This window comes from Cyprinus carpio, chromosome A8, assembly GCF_018340385.1.
Source record: "Cyprinus carpio isolate SPL01 chromosome A8, ASM1834038v1, whole genome shotgun sequence".
Taxonomy (NCBI): Eukaryota; Metazoa; Chordata; class Actinopteri; order Cypriniformes; family Cyprinidae; genus Cyprinus; species Cyprinus carpio.
Window position 1 is genome coordinate 15568724 of NC_056579.1, and position 21022 is coordinate 15589745.

The 21022-nt window shown below is 34.9% G+C and overlaps 1 protein-coding gene across 2 annotated transcripts in view; it reads right to left on the reverse strand.

The window, feature by feature from the left end:
• The window catches only part of ipo11 (importin 11), a 131905-nt gene that overhangs the window by 36687 nt on the left and 74196 nt on the right, over positions 1 to 21022 (reverse strand). For both annotated transcript variants that reach the window (XM_042762477.1, XM_042762476.1), the window contains exons 21-23: positions 16828 to 16943; positions 12545 to 12621; positions 953 to 1032 (exon numbers count right to left, since the gene is read on the reverse strand). In XM_042762477.1, the coding sequence (XP_042618411.1) occupies positions 953 to 1032; positions 12545 to 12621; positions 16828 to 16943 (273 nt within the window). The remainder of the gene's footprint in view (positions 1 to 952; positions 1033 to 12544; positions 12622 to 16827; positions 16944 to 21022) is intronic.

The window sequence follows — 21022 nt, forward strand, 5'->3', positions numbered from 1 at the left end:
TGTTATAATAAGGCTGGCCTATTAATCATTACAGGGCGAATAATGGCTTTTTTTTTATTATTATTCTATATATAGCATTTGTTATGAAAAACAACAGCTTGCACATTTAGAAACAACAGCTACAACATGGCACAGCTGTAATATACATCTATAGGGAAAAATCTATTCTCTTAAGTTAGCCAAAATTTACCACAATAAATAAAGCCTACAATAAAACACGATAAATTCTAGTGAAGGTGGTCATGAGTAGTTTAAAAAGATTTTAATATATGTTAGTGCTGGTGCAAGATTGTTTTTCCTCTCTTCATCATTATTTTTGGTTCATGCGCCTTTTTAAGATAATGTTCGACTTTCACCATAGCATTTTAAAGTGGCAAATTCTGAATAGAATTCAAATAGATCACTTATTTTACAATCAGCTTCACAATGGGAATGGCTCATTCATATCATATCACATTTTTTTGAGCGTGCTGGTGAATGCGTGCAGAGTACATGGTGATTTGCGCTGCTCGTGCACTATTAAAATAACTGCACTTCAGTCATATTGTGCTGATAACTGTTTCCTGACTTTAATTTAAATAATGCTTTGTTAAAAAAATACTTGGTGTAATGACAAATTTTCAGAAGATGGTTAAAAATATCAAATCCTCAGTTGAGCTAACTTTACATATTATTTCCATCCTGCTACAAACCTTGTTCATTTACTTACCGTTGTGTACATAAAATCTAAAAAGTTGCATAGACTTGTATTTTTCTTTTTTAATTATGGAGCCTAAAAGCAACCCTGTAGAAGTCACTCATTATAAAAAAAAATATTCCAAACTGAAACATCACACACTAGTCTGTTCTGATTTATGCCACATTCATCTTTTGAGAAAGTGCAAATAAGGTTATGTTCACACAGCCTTCCCATCTTTGAATGTCTTCTTATTTGAAGTCTTTTTTCACCTACCTGTAAGAAATCTGTAGCTGAGAGATAAATGTAGGCATTGATGATCTGAAAGCATGTGCGCACGTTCTCCGAGCTCAGTTCTGAAATAGTGAAACAAAATAAGAATGATACCAGGGCGAAGCAATATCACAGTGCAATATCTCTGAGAGAAAAATAACAGTTAGGAGAGAACATGAACACCAGCAGTGAGGGAGACTGAAGCTGTGTGTGGAAAGACAGGAAAATGGTTACATTTCATGTAACAAAACAGCAGTCTGGAGCACAGACAACTCCAAACACCGCAACTCTGACTCATCCAGAACTCACACTCCTGCAGACAGAAGCCAGGACAACAGGAAATAACTGCAGTGGCAGACATTGCCGCTTTGCAACTTATTCACTCTAGGAATGCCAAAACAACATGTTAGTTTAAGTGGGATTAATTGTGAATATAATACCATTCAAAAGGTCAGGGTCTGAAAGATTTTATAATGTTTTTGAAAGAAGCCTTTTATGCTCACCAAGACTGGAGTTATTTGATCATGACACAGGAAAAAAACAGAAAAATTCTGAAATATTATTATGATTTATAAATGGCTGCCCACTACTCCGGGTGTGTGTTCACTGCTGTGTGTGTGCACTTTGGATGGGTTAAATGTAGAGCATGAATTCTGAGTATGGGTAACCATACTTGGCTGTATATCATGTCACTTTCACTTTTTTTTTTTTTTTTTTTTTTTTTCAATAATTATTTCTATTTTGAAATTCTAAGTTCTAAGTGCAATTTATTTCTGTATTGGCAAAGCTGAATTTTTGCTTCTTTGAACATTGAATCTTCAGAAATCATTCTAATATGCTGATTTGTTGCTCAAGAAACATTTTACATTATTATCATCAATGCTGAAAACAGTTGTGCTGCTTGATATTTTTATGGAAACCGTGATACTTTTTTGAATAAAAATTTGAAAAGCAAACAATGCTTTTACTGTCCAAAAAAACATTTGTGCCACTTTGTGTTGTCTCTTCATTGACTTCATTAAAATATTACAATGTCTTTGAATTAAGATCATCTGGAGACTTTTCTCAGCTATTATTGATATATGTAATTAATTTTAATTGGCCCCTTTTCTGACATCCCTATGTTCCTTTTGGGGGTCTAGTGAAGCACATAAATCAAGTTTACACTACACTAAGCTGTTAGTAAAGATATAATCATACAGCAATTACAGAAGCGATTACATCAATACACATCAGCACAGCAATGAACAATGAGTCTATTTCCACAGAGCAACTGGAAGCAAGGAGCAAGCAACTCATCCACTGCTTATCTTGCGATTTATTGCTACAGTTGCTATGGAATCCAATAATCACTTTGACGCAGTACTTTCAATTAGATGTTGTGGCTGATCTTACTGAGCTTGAACTGATATGTGGCCTTTATCCTGCTAAATAAGATTTTAATATTATCTTTTCAAATGATTTTTAGTGGACTTCCAGGGGTTACTGTGAAAATCAGGACACAGCAGAGGCCAACTGTCCCGGCTTCCCTTTGCAGATGACCTTGCACAAAGCCATGGTGACCTCAGCTGGAAAAAAAATGGTGCAAAATGTCTCAAAGGCTGAACAGGATTTGGGGTGAATTTCAAGGGCTTTAGGATGGGGTGACCCTTATATTGTTAACAGTAATGAGAGATGGCAGAATCACTGCTTCAATTGTGCCTGGAACCGCAGCGTGTTTTGTATTTTTCAAAGGTCAAGAGGGTCTCCATTCTGCACAACCTCACGGTGACACACACACAGCACTTCTGCCATCCTCAGCAGGATGGACAGAAAGATACACAAATCACTAGTGAAAATCCAGACCCCACACACACACACACACACACACACACACACACACACACACACACACACACACACACACACACACACACACACACACACACACACACACTTGGAATTAAGATTTTCACAATATTTAAAAAAAAATAAAATACTCACAAAAACACAACATATATTCTCAAAAAAATAAATAAACAAAAAAAAAAAATATTGCACAAAAACAAAACAAAATCTTTTTCTATTTAAATATACATTTTAAAATTTTATTTTATTCCTGTGATGGCAAAGCTGAATTTTAAATGTTTATGAATTTTATACACACACATACATATAGACATATACATGCATACATATAATAACAGCCCCACATTGTTCAGATAAAGCAGATGGTTTCTCTGAAATGTGATTTTTTTTCAACACTGTTGAGTGGTCCATTTCCTGTACAAGAGCACTTTACGCTTCCTCCTTTCACCACACTATCATGAGAATGCCGTCCACAGACTGCTTGAAATTCAAATTATTTGAATAAAATTACAATCATTCCCATTTCACAATAAATAAATGAAAATGCTCCTCTGCTTCCCCTAGCCATGATTTGCAGTCAGATAATGATGATGAGGTACGAATCAATTTAATTTCTACCATCACGTGCAGTCCATGAATATTTATGTCATCAGAAGAACAGCAGCTCTGCTCAGCCTTTAGAGCACCGTAACAAGTGCGTCATGAACACTGTTATTACACAGAGGGGGAAAAATGAGCTGAAGAACAGAATAAAGATGGAGGGGAAAAAGAACTTCAATCTGTAACAGGGCTCATACTTACAAACCTGCCATTTCATAATTAGTCAGCAGGTATTTTCAGGCTACGTGTAAACAAATCTGATTTAATGTATGTGCTGGTACAATGAATATAAGTGGAGTGACTGATGTTATTTACATCAAAGCCATAGACAATAGAACTCCTGAGTGAATCCTCACCTATGGCCACTTTTGGCCCTGTATACATAAAATAAAGCAGGTTAAAACACACACTCAGGTTAGTTTATTTGTCTACTGACAATGTCCAACAGTTGATGTACATACATCACAGGTGTCATATTTTTCAAAATTTCCAATATGATGAAAAAATCATTTCCATCATATCTAATTATACTGAATTAACTTGCATTCTGTGGTGGACAGAGTATAAATAAAAAAAGTCACTTATATTCTTAGTCTTGTGAGTGCTAATTTCATAGCTAATTTCAAAAATATTCCTCCATTTTTCTGCAATGTGGTGAAAATGATAACTGCGGGACAGTTCAACTTTTTTAAAGGTTGATGAATCATTATCACACAATAAATACTGAAATGTTATTTGTTTTTGCATTACCAGTTTGTATGTACTATAATAGCCTACCTTAAACTGAAAAAAAGCACCTTCATATAAATCAACAGGACAACAAACAATCATAATATCTTTTCTTACAGCCATTACTTTTTGTGAAGACGCCTTGGTGAACCAAGAAATCTGTGTATAACAAAAGATTTTTTTTTTTTTTGAAGTGTTAAATCTATTACTGATGACATAGGAGTATTTACACCACTAATGAAGCTCTGCTGTCACAAATCAAGAAGTTCATTACTTTCCTGAAAACCTCATTAAGCCAAGTGTCAACATTTCAGTAGCCCACATGGTGTTAAAGCCTATAATGGAAAATATACTGAAGTCATGTCATTTAGCATGTCTGGTAGCACTTAATAAATTAGCCCAACCAACCTGTGCAGCACCATTCAGGGTACATCATACATTACAATTAAAACCAAATATACATTGTTAACAGCGCTGCCATTCTTTAGCAATTTCAAACTTTATTTTTTTTTGAAAAAGTTGACAAAAAACATCTGACAGCACAGTGTGATGTCACGACAACTGCACTTGTTGAAATCAAAATCAAAATAAAGCCACTTTTCAGGCAAACACAATCATTATGTCTCACTGTCATTACTGGAGTTTATGTAAAAATGCTTTGGAAGACCATAAAAGATAAATCTGAGTATTATATATATATATATATATATATATTTTTTTTTTTTTTTTTTTTTTTGGGGAGGAACAAAGTGCTAGGATTCTCTGAAATCTATTACTGATACCACAGGGAACTGTAAAATTAATATTTGTAGAGCTTCAAATCCATGTTTGAGCATAATTAGCTGGGAATTCTTGGACTAATGCAGTCAGACTGAATTATGATTTATGAGCTAATCCTGCTGTGACTAAACCCTGCACCCTATGAGAATATAATGACCAGTCCATTAAGGCATGATTAAACATGCTGCTATACAGCTACTTCAAATCTTTTTCCCCCTCTCAGTTCAGTCAGTTTTAGGCTGTATAAGCAATATGAATGGCAATTAAATAGCCTTAACTATCAACTTCTTTTGAAAGTACTTTAAATCTTAAGGCAAATGCATGACTGGCAAAAAACTTAAGTGTAACTGAAATAGTACAAAAGTACATTTACAGATACTTTTATTGAATGCAAATTACAAATGAGAAAATGAACAGGTAATTATCATACATGGGCCAATCTAACACCGGTTTCACACTGCAAGCGTGAGCGGCACATTTTTTTGGGCATGCATGTTAATCAATGAGTGCATTCACACCGGCAGTAGGAGCAGCACGTGAGTGTCAAGCAGGAGCGTTGCACGAGCAGCAGTGAAGGGGGGCTTTCGGCGCAGAGTCTATTTTTGCTGCGCTGCTGATCCTCAATTAAAGTGAAAGCACACTTTTGATGAACAAAACATATAAAGTGCTAAAAATGCAAAGAAAAAAAATTAACAGTTTTTTCCAACAATAATTCCAGTATGTCAGGAAAGAAAATTAAGAATCAAAAATATGTATAGAAGATTTGCCCATTAAAACTTATTTTTAATTATTCAGTTTGATTACTTTTTCCGCCGGTGGGTCCCCAAACTCATTGCACCACCACCACCAAAAACTCACATGTCTACATAGACAAGCAAATTATAACTTAAAATATTTTATCAAACACACAACAAACAATTCATCTTGCTCAGGATCTTAAGTTACAATGGAGTATATACATAAGAAATTTGTAGAAATCATATTGACAGCTTCTGTAAATATTGTATTCTGTATTGTATTCTAGGTTTTGCACTAGTGTTCACTTATGATTGACGTGGGAAACTTGGGCCTTATTTATTTTCAGTCCTTCAGTTACAGAAACTGTGCTATAGACACAGTAAATTTACAAGACATCTTCACGTGGACGATTATAATATCTATAGCGCGCTCAGCGTATGGGCGTGGTCGCATTAGATATAATGAAGGGAGACATGAAAGACTGGACATCGTGTTGGTTTCATATGGATTACTTTATCACAGAATATTTGTTTTCAATAAGATTTGCTTAGTTTAAAGGTAGACATGTCAAGCTTTCTTTAGATATATCTCTCATGTCTCTTTGTTGAGTATTTGCTGAGTTACAGTTCATTTTAATGACACATTTCTAAATGAAGATCACACAGAGCAAGGCGGCAGACAGCGCACCCTGATTGTTTTCTTTATTTTATAAATGCACAAAATTTTGTTATTATATGTGTATACAAATAAAAGTAGGCCCTTTACAGATTCGATTGTTGTATTGCACATATCTGTACGATCAAAACTGTAAGTGTAATTTAAGTTCTTTTCTGTGTTATCAGGAGAAGATGCCACAAAACGCGTATCCACGTTTGTCGACCCCAGAGGGTTAAAATGAATGTATTCAAAGATTTGTATCTAATTTTTTTTTTAAATCTTGAGGATGGGAAAGGGACTACATATATAATTACTAAAGCATGGAATAATGTAAAACTATTCGACTTTTCTAATCATGATTAATCCATACATCATTGCCACAAAAATAAAAAAAAATAAGGAAGAGAACAACAAAAAGAATAAAGGAGAGTGCTCAAATTTGCTGAGAAAAAAATTCTTATAACTATTAAGAAAAGCTGAAAAAAGTAGTGGAATTTCAAGAGAGAGAGAGAGAAAAAAAGAGATAGTGCTTATGATGCTATGTGACCATTAAAATATGTAGGGACAGTGATGGACAGATACAAGGTCTTGCTTGTGCACCGAAGTGGGAAACAAATCTCATAATTTCATCCCTTGTGCCAGACAGCATCCTTTTAATATTCAGCCATTGTTCCTTGCTCCATTAAAAGATTTAAGAGCTGATCTGAGGCCTTCAGAATTGTTAAGTGTTCAAGCGTACTACAAATGGCCAAGGGCCAAGCTCAAAACGCTCAGAGACATGAAAACAAACAAACATAAAAAACAGTCAGCTGAACAGAAGTGTGTAGGGCATTTCTAATGACTTTATATGTGAAAATTAAAAAAAAAAAAAAAATGAAAAAAGAAATATATATAATAAAATATAAAACTCTATAAATCTCACATGGCTGCCATTCTTTTTCACTGGCATTAAATCACGACAAGCAATATATATAACCTCTCAAAGAACCAACCCATCCTCAGTGGATTTTTGTTATTAAATTATTTCTAAAAAGGTCACATGCCATGAACCAGAGGCAATGAACCAAAAGAAAAGTAAACACATTACCTTAAAATAAAATATCACTGAAATCAATGTACACAGGAAAAAATGTCAGGTTTTAAGATTCGTCTAGTCAATATGAAGCCACTTTTCTAAAAGAAACTCAAACAAGCTAATGGGCAGACATTTTGCCATCAATGTTAACAGCAGACCAAAAGCTTCACATATGCATCTGCTTTTACAGAGGTGATGATAATGCAACAATAATTTAACTGCAGTACCGAATTAGATGTACCCTGTGAAGAGCCCTACTAGTGTGCAAAAAACTTCCTTTTGTGGAGAAAATTATGTAAATAATCTGTATTTCAATATGTATAAACGGCGTGACACTCTCAGTCATTTCCTTGCCGGTGCCATTAGGCACAAGTGTTGAAACCACAAAAGACATTTTTTTATGCTTTTCATGACAAGCTACAAGGCATAAAAAGTTCTGGCTTTTTTATATTTTTCTATGCATAATATAAGTGCTTATTCAACTGATAAGGAACACAGTAATCATTTTATTCACAGAAATAAAATATTTGATATAAAAGGAAAAAACTTCTCTGTTTAATACGATTTCTTGCAGTAGGATACTAAAGTGATCCAGATTTTAAAATGGTGCCATCCCTGTTATGATGATTATGAACTCTTTTCTCCCATTGTATGAATAGACATACAGAATGTGCAAGACAAAAGTCATGCCACAGATTTCCACTAGAACAGACGTTTTAATTCATTCAGTTTTACTGTAAATCAGATCTAGTGACTGGAAACAAAAGAGACTGAAAGAGAAGTTTTTAAAAGGTAACCTGCTGAGAGCAACAGCTAGACAAGAACTTGACCTTTAAATTTAACCATAATCTTTTAATTTAGTATTTTAATCAAATGAGCAGGCAGAATGGCAGATGGACAGATAGAACGAAAGAACGACAGATAGTTAGTATGAGAGACACTAAACAGATACTACAGACGGAATGATAGAATAGCAGAACGATACACAGGCAGACGAAGAGACAGAACGATAGGCAGACATGAAACAATAAACAGATATTACATACAGACGGACGAAGAGACAGAACTACAGAACAATAAATGGACAGACAGAACGAAAGTATGGTGGACAGACAAAATGATAGATGGACAGACTGAATGATAGGTTGCAGATAAATTCTACAGACAAACAGAATGTCCAACAGAAACTCCCAGAACGACAGACAGACAAACAGACAGATAGGACCAATTGAGAGACAGACCAATGGACAGATATTCAATTTTTTTTGCCTATTTTGATTTTTGAGCAGCGCTTCAAAAAGTTTAGTCCTTAAAATAAACAAGATATTTTTTCATGCCCCTGAGGGCTTGTTATGAGATGTAGACACTGCTCCATTTCTAGCATCTCTCACTGGCACTGATCTTTGCTAAAGGCTTGTGGTCATGACTCTTGGCCATAGCCAGTAAACACTGCTAACAACCCAAGCATCTAGGCCAATGTTTATATATATATATATATATATATATATATATATATATATATATATATAATGTCAGGAGATTTACCAAAGAGATTCAAAGAGGCAGATGGAGCGTCCTTTGATGAGATGGAATCCAGACAAACAGCACATCTACAGTGTGAAATGTGTTTCTCAGCATGTCAGGAAGCGCAGGCACATTATCACTTGTCCTTGCAGTAACGAACATCCGTAAGTATGAATCACTCACACACACACACACACACACACACACACACACACACACACACACACACACACACACACACACAAGTGCATGCTCAGCAGTTTCAAGTGAGAGACTAAAACTTTGTCAGTCGAGAAATATTCTTCCTCCTCTGCAGAAAATCAGTCAAAGGGTCGTTGAAACGTCCATGGGGTGAAGTCAAATTTTGTACTGCTGTAAGTAAAGCAAACAGACTTGGGCATCAGCCCGATGGCATTTCAGACACACACTAGCTCTATTAAAATAGCCACACAAACGTATACAAAATTTTCTTAGGTTATTAAAACTGCTGCAAACAATGGCATTTAAAAGGCAAATCTCACAGCCCTGAGTCTACTTATTATGGGATTTCTGTTGTGTTTCATGTTATGCATGGTGACCTCATTCTCTGGAGTAGGAGTATTTACACCGCTAATGAAGCTCTGCTGTCACAAATAGAGAAGTTCATTACATTTCTGAAAATCTCATTAAACCAAGTGCCAGCATTTCCATTATGGGCTCTAACCTCCATGCGGGCTACGGGAAAAGTCATTGAACACCTGTAACTTTGGAGTTTAATAGCACAGAATAAATGTGTAAAGCACCAAGCCAACCCCCTGAATAATGCCATTCAGATCATCTATGTATACTAGCTAATATCAGATGTGTTCTTAGAGGTGCTGCAATTTTTCATTAATGGTTAATCAAAAACTGTTTGTCTACAGAGTGTGGAGTAGAAGCTAAATAAGTAGCAACTCTACTTGTTTACAAATATTTTTTAAGTATCCTGATATAGCAGCCCAGCTGTTCGAAACAGAATAGCATTCACAGTAAAAAAAATAAAAAATAAAATCATTGCTTCAGCATGTTGAGAAGTACTTATATGTATATTTAAAAAAAAGCCAAACTGTCAGTGTTAAAATATTCACTGTTTAAACAATAAATATAACAGGGTTCCCAGGAAGTTCTTAAATTGCTTGAATTTAGCTTTTAGAAATTTTAAAAGCTAGAAGACCTGCAAAATTGATTAGAAAATTCAGCTTAAAAGTGCTGAAAAAAAAAGAAAAAAAAAAGGCATATGTGGTTTATATAATATATATATAAAAAAAATATAAAAAAAACAGTTAAATGTCTATATAATATTCTTTTATAGTGATTCTTTAGTTTATATTCTGTCCTTAGTCTGTATTTATTCTGTACAGTTTATATTATACTATAATAGATATATTATATATGTTTATATTCTTTCATTGAAATTCTGTTATATATAATTATGTTTCCTTAAGCACAATGTAAGTCGCTTTGGATAAAAGTAACTGCCAAAAGCCAAAATCTGGTACATAAATGTTAATGTTAATCCTTCTATGAAGGACAAAAAGGATGTGATAAAAGTTCAATTGGGAAAAATGTATGTACTGTATAGTCAAGTCTTGGTATTGTATGAAGTGTTGCAAAAATTCATTGTAAGTCCTGGATTTTCATAAAGTAGTGTCTGTATAAACCCTGATGTAAATAATGTTTGTTAACATGATTTTAGTGTGGAAAGTCACTTATAAGTGTGTAAAATAATGTACAATTTTGTCTCCATGACAACTCAATGCTACAAATGGTAAAACAACTGTAAAAGTTTTTTAAACAACTACAGCTGAAATAATACACAAGTTTTAACATAAGTGATTTTATGCCTCACATTTCTGCTTTTAAATCTTCATTTGATTTTGTGGCACAAATTTAATTATTTTTTTTAACACTGGGAAAACAATAATGTACATCCTATATGACATCTGGTTACCGAGTCGATACTATAGAATAATGCGGTATATCAAGTTTGTACCAACATACTGGTACCTTCAACATCTCTAGATGTTACGGATTCATTTCCGGTCAAAGGCCATCCTCATTCCAATTCATAGAGAAAAATTTAATTTTTTTTCCCTAACAAGCTCCCCAAAGAATGGAGAAAAGAAACTGAGTCTTAACAGGCCCTTGTGCTAATATTACCATCAGCACCTGAAAGAGACGAGGATAGGAGAAATGAGTATGCAAATGGAAAAATCGCTTCAATCAGCTGCCCCTCTTTGCATTTCAATGCGTCGGCAGATCTTCTCTTTCTCTTATACTGACCTCTACCAACCCTCGACTCCGAAGGCAATGCATCTTTCCGGCCATCTGAGGTTATGAGAGGTGTTGAACGGCTCTTCTCGAGCAAACACTTCTATGTGACACTTCCCAGAGGCTAGGAGGCGGTGATGTAAGCATATTTAATTGCAGTGCCCCAATCAAACCGTTAATTATCTAATTCTAATACAAACCCAGGGAGACAAAACCAGCTAATTTTTTGTCACCTCAGTCACTCTGTAAATCATCGTATTCACTTCTGAGAAACAGTCCTATTACAACCAAAATAACATTTAATTAAAAATACGAGCAAGAGACAACCACTAAAATGATCTAGCAGAGCAGAATAAAGAGCTCAACAACTCCTGACCGGAATATGAAATTGCCTTGTGTTCAATTAATTGAATAACACCGTCATGTATAAAAGAAGTACATCATGTGTATTACCTGCTGACTGACAATCAAACTAAATTCAAACTTTAAAAACCCATTTCATTAAAGGATTGAGGTCAACTATTTTATTTTTAAATGCCAACTTGAAGAAGCAATATTATTCTAGAAAATCCTTAGATCAAATCTGATAAATCTATCATCTTATGATCACCCTCATGTTGTTCCTATCCTAAATGACTTTCTCTTTTTATGTTCCATGAAAGAAATAATAATACTGTCTACAAGCTTCAGAAGGGTCATAAATGGTAAAACAAATTCATAATGTTCTCCATAAGACACGTGTGCTGTACATTAAGTGTTCAGAAGCCCAAAAGTCACCCCTTAAATTTAAGTCAGATTCACTGAAATGACATGACTCTAAACAACAATTAGATCTCACTACTTCTCTCATGAACAAACATAGGAAAGCAATGGAAGACGATTCATTTTCAGTGAATAACAAATTTCAGTCTGCTCTTCTGACAAACCTTCAGAGGTTTTGGAATGTAGTGTACAATTTGTATGAACCACTTTCATGATTCTTTAAAGGCGCTTTTGCATCCTTTTTGGTGCTTAACCACTCAAGTCCTTATTCACCTCCATTAAATTAAAAAGAGTGGCCAGGATATGTTTTTACTTTTTGTGATCCAGAAGAAAAAAAATTATAAAATTAAATTATATGAGTTTGTAATGATGGAGGGATGAGAAAAAATAGAAAATAATGGCAAAATATACAGTTTTAAAATTATTAAAAAAATTTAGGTCAAACAAAAATTTAATTGAGAGGATGAATTCAGCTAGAAAAGCCTGTGACCTGCATTTCAAGGCATGTCCATTTGACAGTTAAATTGGCACTGGCTTTCACCTTGATCTTTAATTAAAAAAGAAAGTGGACACTTAAAGAGGCAACTACCTACCAAGTAGGGCAGACATATTCTGGAAGATCCTCAGAAGCTCAGGGGTGATGGCCGGGCTGTTCTCTAAAGTCACCAACCTGCATGAAGAGAAAGATCAAGCCATTAAAACAGCCTTCATTCAATATACAATACCATTTTTCAATCAAAGATGTTGCTTGGTCATCATGAAACGGAAAGACAAAAAAAGAAACCCTACAAATGACAGTAATATTACAATGAAAGAACTATGCTTTTAGTGTCCATGGAAACACTACAGAGGCATCAATTCATAAAAAGGCCTGCTTCAAGCCAAACATCTTCCATCTTTAAACAAAACAGGTGATTTTTAATAAAAGCATTCCAGAAAATGAATGGATGCCGCTAAATTTGCTGAAGCGCTGCTATTTTTGATCTAGGGGCTACAGAGGAGTCTTTGTGCAGGTCGGGTTATTGTACAGAGCGACTCTCTTTGTCTTGATACAAGAGAGATAGAGTGACTCAGAGAAAATGATAAATGGACAGCGGGGGAAAACAACAAACCTAGAGAGCGAGTCTGAAGCCTTGAACTCAAAGGGGCAAATAAACCCTCTTCAAATAGAGGAGCGAAGAGAATGAGAAGACTGACAGAACGGAGAAAAAAGAAATTCACCCAGAAAGTAGATTAAGATGGAGAGTGTATACATTTCAGCACAGGAGAAGAAATCTGTGGTAAATACCAAGCAGCACTGAGCTTATCACAGACAATATCGATTAGTATGTAGGACACGTGGTTTAAACCTAGAACAGAAGATAAATTAATTCATGCGTAAGATTTCTCCTGACTCAGCGTCGTCTTGTCTCTTGACAGAATGGCTAAGTGTAATGTGTGGCACTTATATAAAAAAGGGTTGGCTCCGTTCCTCTGAGGCACGACTCCAATGATTCATGCTATCACTCGCATCTGGACAGGCAATTTGTCACACAAATCTTTTAAGCATTACATGTGTCAGTGGCTGACAGAACAACGCATCTGACAGGATGGAATCAGCCACTGGGATCCCATTTAGATTGAGGGCAGTTAATACCACTGAAATGCTTTAGCTGTTTTTCTGAGGTTAAGAATTATTTGAACAAAGATGACAAACGACTGGACTGAAATGTGACACATGCACACACACCCTCAGTCATGCCATTGAAAAGGTCAATAAATTGGGTAAATCTCAACCTATTTAATGGGTATGTAATATTCTACATCAAAATGTTTTGTTGATATGAAACGTTTTACACAGTTATATGCCATTCAGAATTGAATTAAGGATCTCTTTTGAAAAACATATGAAATTGAGTAAAAACAGTAATATTAAGCCAGCCTTCGGAGTCACATGATCCTTAAGAAATCATTAAAAATGCTGATTTTCAGTTTAAACATTTATCATCAGTGTTGAAAATCTCTTAGAATACAATTTGCTTCTAGAAGGATGTGCTGTCACTTCTTCCTCATCAGTCAAAAAAGTGAGCGTTTTATTAGACAGCAACTTTGAAAATCATATTTCACGTTACAAAAACAGCCTGCTTCCACCTTAGAAACATCACCATGCTATGAAACATGTTACCTGTTTCTGATGCAAAAAAGCTAGTTCATGCATTCACAACCTCTGGACTGGATTACTGGAACGCGCTTCTAGGTGTCTGTCCTGCATCTTTAATAAACAAGTTACAGCTACTAGAGTTCTTACCAGGAAACTTCATCTGTAGTCAGTAGTACACTTTATTTCCCAGAAATTTATTTGAATTGCAAATTCATCTTTGTTTTCATTCCAATTCAAATTCAAATTTAATTCTAGAGAAGGTGTGGCTAATTCAATTCTAATTTACTCTGGCACTAAAAGGATAATTCAATACTGAATTCACATTATGGATAATCGAAATGTTTTTGGACTGGGATTCAGGCAGTGTAGGCATATCCACATTGGTTGCTATAGCGATGTCCTAGGCATCAACAGTATGCCACCAGGCAACCTTCTTGTACAACTGTGAACAGCAAGCTAGCAGTATGAAGAGACTGACAGAAAGCTGGAAATTTGTCCTCTTCTTATGTTCACCACAGTGGCCAGCTGCAGAGTTGAACTCACGCCACAAACAAAACAGCATAAGTGCTGGAGGGTACATGCCACATTATTCTGTGCTGCCCTCACCTTCAGCATTGCTGAGTGAAGGGGTTTAAAAGCCACGAGTCACATGTGGTTTTTGGAGCATTTTATGACAGATTTTAACTTTTTATGCACTGAAACATGATGTCAAATACATGCTGCGTCTTTAGGGCAATGAAAACAAACTCTTGAGTTAGAAAGAAGTCACACACATCTCAACAATTCCTCTGTTCAAGAACAACAACAACAACAAAAAAGATATTTCACTTGATCACTTCAAAAAAGAAAAAGGAAACTGTAAAATGTAATACAAAATAAAATGAAAAATATCCTCACAGGGCATATAACAGAATTTGATTTCAACCAGCGCAGAGGAAGCAAGTTAAACCAACAGGAACAATGACAATTTTATAAATTGAGATGAGATAAAACCACTCCTCCAGTGAATTGAGATTTCAGATATGGGATCCCATTTATATTTATATATATTATTTATGAAGACATATAGATAGAATAAAATTGTGACAGTATATGGATAAAGACATATAGATAGAATAAAATTGTGACAGTATATGGATATAGAGAGCAGACCCTATTAGAAGTATAGATGCAGAAAACTGAGAATGTGAAACAAATTATTCAAATAAAACTAGAGACATAAGTGGGAATATAATGTAAACACTACCAGTCAAGTTTGGACAGTAGATACACCTACTCGTAGGTCACTGTTAAGACTAGAGCTCTGACCTACTCGAAGTTTGAATTTTCACTCACTTAAAAGTTTTGACCCCTTTGGTGTAGAAACAAAATGCATTCTCTTCTCATCCTGAGTTGATTAAATGTGAAAAGATCTTTTCAATCTCCACCAAATCGACTGTCCGTTATAGTGAACTATACTGTTAACTATTTGTGCACTATTTTTTTTTTAACCATTACTCTATGTCAAAGAAAAACAGATATGAGGCTGTATACAAGCTTATTTGAACTGCCTGTCAGACATTTTTATTATTATAATTTTGTTTATACAAAATCATTGTATTCAGCACATATGCTGTACATATTTTTTTCAGTGCTAACAGGTTACAGCAATCACACTGCAGGACAGAACTGCAGATGCAGCAGTGCAACAAGACTATTTTTTGCTGTGCTGAATGCACCAAATTAATGTGATAGCGCATTATTCATGTTCAAAATGAACATGGGAAACTACGCTTTACCTCACTAAAAGAATATAAATGAAATATAATGAGATAAAATCGCTTTACCTCACTTTTGGAAAAACAAGGGAACATAATGGATCTCATTGTGGAGATGGAAAAACAAAGTTCTATATGTCCTGTATGATAAAATTTAAATGCAAAAGTAAAGGCATGTGAGGCAGTTTCCTCTGCATTTTGTGTAGAGGTCAAGTTTTCATTTAAAATGTTTAAATGTCACTTACTTGAGCAACTGATAAACTATATAAAAATTGATATACAAGTAATAATTATAATATTACATTGTGTACATTGACTGTGTTTAAACTCAGAATGCATCTGTGAAGGATTGGCAACCACACTCAAAATACAAAAAAAAAAATGCAATCACAATGCTAAAAAAAAAGCCTTTCAGTAACTTTCCGTAACAGCATTTGGATTTAAAAGCAATATAACGGAGAACCAATTGTTGTACTAGCTGTGGATAAGTTGTGCACTGCAAACATGTCTTATGTGAAAGCACAAAGACTGTGTGCGGCTTCAGCATACAGCTTATGATAACACAACCAAAACAAAAAGTTGTTCTGGAAATCTCTGTATTATGAAATGACAGACAGACATTTGGAAGAAGTAACCACATCAAAAATGTCAAAAGCCTCTCAGCTCTGCAGACTCTTGTTTTCTAATTTGGGAAGCTTTTTAAAGACTATTAAACGTACACTGGCACTTGTTGACCTCATCATTTCTTTCACTATAGAGTCCCAAAAAATTCAACAGTTTTGAAAACATTCATATGACACCACAATTCATATTTGTCTACAAAACCCAGTTCAACCATTAAAGCCTAAACCTTTAAGCCTATTACGTCAGTCAGGTGTGCAAATACTTTTGACTGGAAGTGTACAAAAGGCATAAGGACCTAAAGATTGAGTTGAAACATTTATTCCTAGGATAAACAGATACACTCTTGGAGACTTACCACAATTCCAGACCATCTTCCAGCAGGTAAACATGAGGGGGCTGTGAAACATCTGTGCTCAGCTGGATAACAGGCAGGAGGAAGGGATACAGATTCTTGCTTTCCGCTCCCAGGCCCTGAACAACACAAAAAGATTTCAATCCATTACACCCGGGCAAGGGAAAACTAATCACTCAACTTTTCAGAATAAAAATTACCAAGCTCTGGCTTCTCCGACAAGTGTTTTAAAATCCCTGAACATTAGCTGTATTATACAGTCCTGCCGAAACAAACAGGTTGTGCGAAGAAGATGCAGGCAAAAAACATTTGTATTCAGATAAAAGTGTGATAACAGGTTGTCAAGAGAATTTCAAGGGAACACTGCCAAAATGAGTTTCATTCCATCTTACAGTCATGCACAAAAAACATCATTTCCCTGACTGAATAGCAGCAGGTGCGACATTGTGTCAGCTTTTCCATGCTCTATAGTACAAGAACCTCAGGAATACACCAGCAGCCATGTGTTTTCTGGGTTCATTCAAGGGCCTGGTCTTGAGAGCAGCCTCGCTGTCCCCTGGGTGAGATGTGTCCACTCAGCCTCTGACTGATGAGAACTCATCACAAAGACCACCGGGCAAAGGGCTCTTAAGTTCAGGGCATGACTGCCTTCGACAGTCCGCTGATTCTGAGCTGTCCATCAAAATCACAGATGGAGAGCCCGAGGGGCTCAGAGAAGTTAGAGCTGCAGTATCCACAGGATCCAGGTGAAGCTTTGTAACTGTCAATGGGCCAATGATGAAAAACAACAAACAAAATCCTAGGACACCCACTGTAGACACCAGGAGTCATAACTTGGCAACATGACAAGGTGTTGAGCAATGGTAGTTTTGAAAGTTGAGTGAATTTTTATTTTTTTCCTCATGTTTATATAGATGTTTTACTATCTAGTTTGTATTAACTTGAATGATGATCCTTCTTACTGTACTGCAACAACTTGTCCTAACTAGATATGACTCAGTATTTCACTACTGACAAAAAATATTATTCTATTACTATTTTAATATTACTATAAACATTTGTTTCACAATATAGTAAGATTTTAATTTTTTGCATTACAGAACTGAGAATACGATTTTTTTTGTTTTGTTTTACATTATGGTAAAGGAATTTTTTCCACACTGTGGTAATATAATTTTTACATTAAGTGACATTTTCACATAATAATGAGAATGATTGCTGTGATTTAGGGAAATGAGATAACAATTATGTTTTGTTTTTTTTTTACAATTATTTTTTCCTTTAAATTATTAATGAGGATTAGAATTTTTTTCACACTATATTGAGCTTTTTTTCACATTATGAGAATGTTTCCACATTTCAGTAATGAGAATAAAAATGTTTTTTTTTTTTTTTTTTCACATAATGGTCATGAGTTTTTTTTCCCCACAATATGGTAATGAGATTTCACATTACAGTAATGAGAATGAGATTTTTTCTACATTACAGTAGTAAGAATTTGATACGTTCACAAAAGGCATACTTAAACTCACCCAACTAAAATTGGGAAGTTATTTTTATTATTATACTTTTTGCTGCCTATATATGTGCAATATTTTAACCAGGCCCTCACTAGCTGAGTTTAATGCCACAGTTATGTTAGAACTTATCTCATTCTTGTTTCTGTGCCGGTGCGTCGGGCTCGCCATGGGGCGCGTGGTCTGGTGCCTTGCTCAAGGGTCTCATCTCAGTCGTGTTATTCAAAGTGGAAGAGAGCACTGTACATTCACCCCCCCCACCAACAATTCCTGCCAGACTTGAGACTCAAACCTGCAACCTTTGGGTTACAAGTCAGACTCGCTGACCATTAGGCCACGACTGACTAGTGGTGCTTTCTCTTTAAAACACCAAATAGTTATGAAATAGCCTATGATAAGTACAGAGAGTATTTCTCTTTCTCATAGGGTGGTTATGCCTCATGTATAGTGTACAGCCACAAAGAAGTAGTTATCCACTATCTTGTTTACCAAAGAACAATTCCAGCTGGCTTACAAATATTTCTAGTTTAGTAAAAAAACTTCCCAAAGAACACCTCCATCCATAAGAATGGCCAATTCTGCAGGCTACGGGATGCGCCAAGGCAATTTAGCTTCTGCCGGTCAACAAATCATATCCGAATGTGCAGTAAAGAGAGCATCCATTTTGAAGCATCTGCCAAAAATATGCTTTTGGAAATGGACCCATGATAGGGCCGTTTAGGTATGATTGACTTTGAATGTTCACTGGTAATATTGTCTCTTCAGCATTCTGTGCCAGGCTGGAAAGCAGCAGCTGTGATACCATATGGCTAGCAGAGGAGGCCACAGAAACACAAACAAAAGCAAGGTTAATAGCAAACTGTTGATGGCGGGTGGTAAGATATTCACACAATAGATGGTTTCCTTAAGGACTGCTGGCATTTTAATATGCAAATCTAAGGGCTTGAGCAAAAGATAAATAAATCAATAATTATGAGAGCTGGTCAACAAAGCTGGCACAAGTATGCAAATTTCAGCCAAGCCTTGGGCGATCTCTTAGACTGATTCATGTGCCTGTGCTTTACAAGAACTGAAGACGCTGTAATGAATGGTCTTTAACGCAAGTGAGAAATGTTAATATGCAAGATGTGGTTACTGAAGCACACAGCACTTTCAAAGACAAAGAACAGCTCGTTCAAGCTGATGATTACTCAATAACTCTCCTCAAAGGAATCTTTATGAAATTAATTCAAAATGAAACACTAACTCCAGGTAATTATAACTGACAATTTGTACACAGAGAAGAAGTGAATTGAAAGGCCAATTTCAGACTGCTCAAGACAATTAAAACATAGGACCTCAATATACTTTATTATACAAATATCATTTAAATAATTTAAATTATTTTAATAATAGTTATAAATAATAACAATTATAAATAATTGTTTGTAATAATATTTAATAATTTAAATGTGTCATTACCGAAATTCAAAATTTTAAAATACATTACTTTCATGTTTAAATAATTGTTAATACCAATATAATATTAAGTATCTATTGTCATTTAAAGTAAATAGTAACAATTATTTAATTAAATAACTGTTTATAATTATCAAATTAATTTTTTGTTATTTATTTTCATAAATCATTTTTTTTTTTATTGTGCATTTAAGTAATATAAATCAAACTGCAGCTGGGTTGTTTTGATTAAGTAAAAATAACTCAAAATTAAAGTTAACTGGAAGTATTCTTTTTTTATTTACATTAAAAATAAGTTTTTTTTTTTTTAAGCAAAAGCAGATAATCCTCGATCACTTTTAGTCAGCTTTGACGAAACTCCTCCCAGCTAGTGTGTCTTTTAGAAAGTGACTAGCAGCCTTGTCACCTGACCTGAATACTATGAGCTGATTCGCTAAAACGGACTTATCAGGTTTTGTTCACAAACAACAAGAGTGCTTGTCGGTTTCTGCTGTAAAACGAGAACTCACGATCCCTTGACAGTTGACAATACCGGCTTTTAAAAAAAAAAAAAAAAAAAAAAAAAAAAACCTTGTTTAGTGTTCAGAACATCATATACGTGGAAGTTTGTGGAAGTCTTCATTAGCCATTATTTAATGTAATTATTAATAATGATTTATTAATACAAACAATAAATAAATTATTTAAATGATCACAGTGTGTTTCAGACAAATCCCTTTCTAATGACACAATATTTAGAACAAAGATTTTTGGATACTTGTTTTTCATGTCAGACAAGTTACAATGTAGACACTGAACTTTCCCATTTAATCAAAAGATTTTGTCAAAAGACTTTAAATTATAGCCAAAAGAATCAAAACTCACAACAATGAGCTTAAACACACACACGTTTGTTTTTGTGAATTGTGGGGACATTCCATAGGCATAATGGTTTTTATACTTTACAAACCGTATGTGCTATTGCCCTACACCAACTCTACACCTAACCCTACCCCTTACAGGAAACTTTTTTTAAAAATGGGGACATGGGTAATGTCCTCATAAGTCACCCTCTCCTTGTAATACCTCTGTCATACCCAAGTCATTATACAAAGTTGTGTCCTGATATGTCACAAAAACACACACATATACATATATGTGTGTGTGTGTGTATATATATATATATATATTTATTACACAGCTCTGTGGAATACTTGATTCTGATTGGTCAGTCACAAAATTCC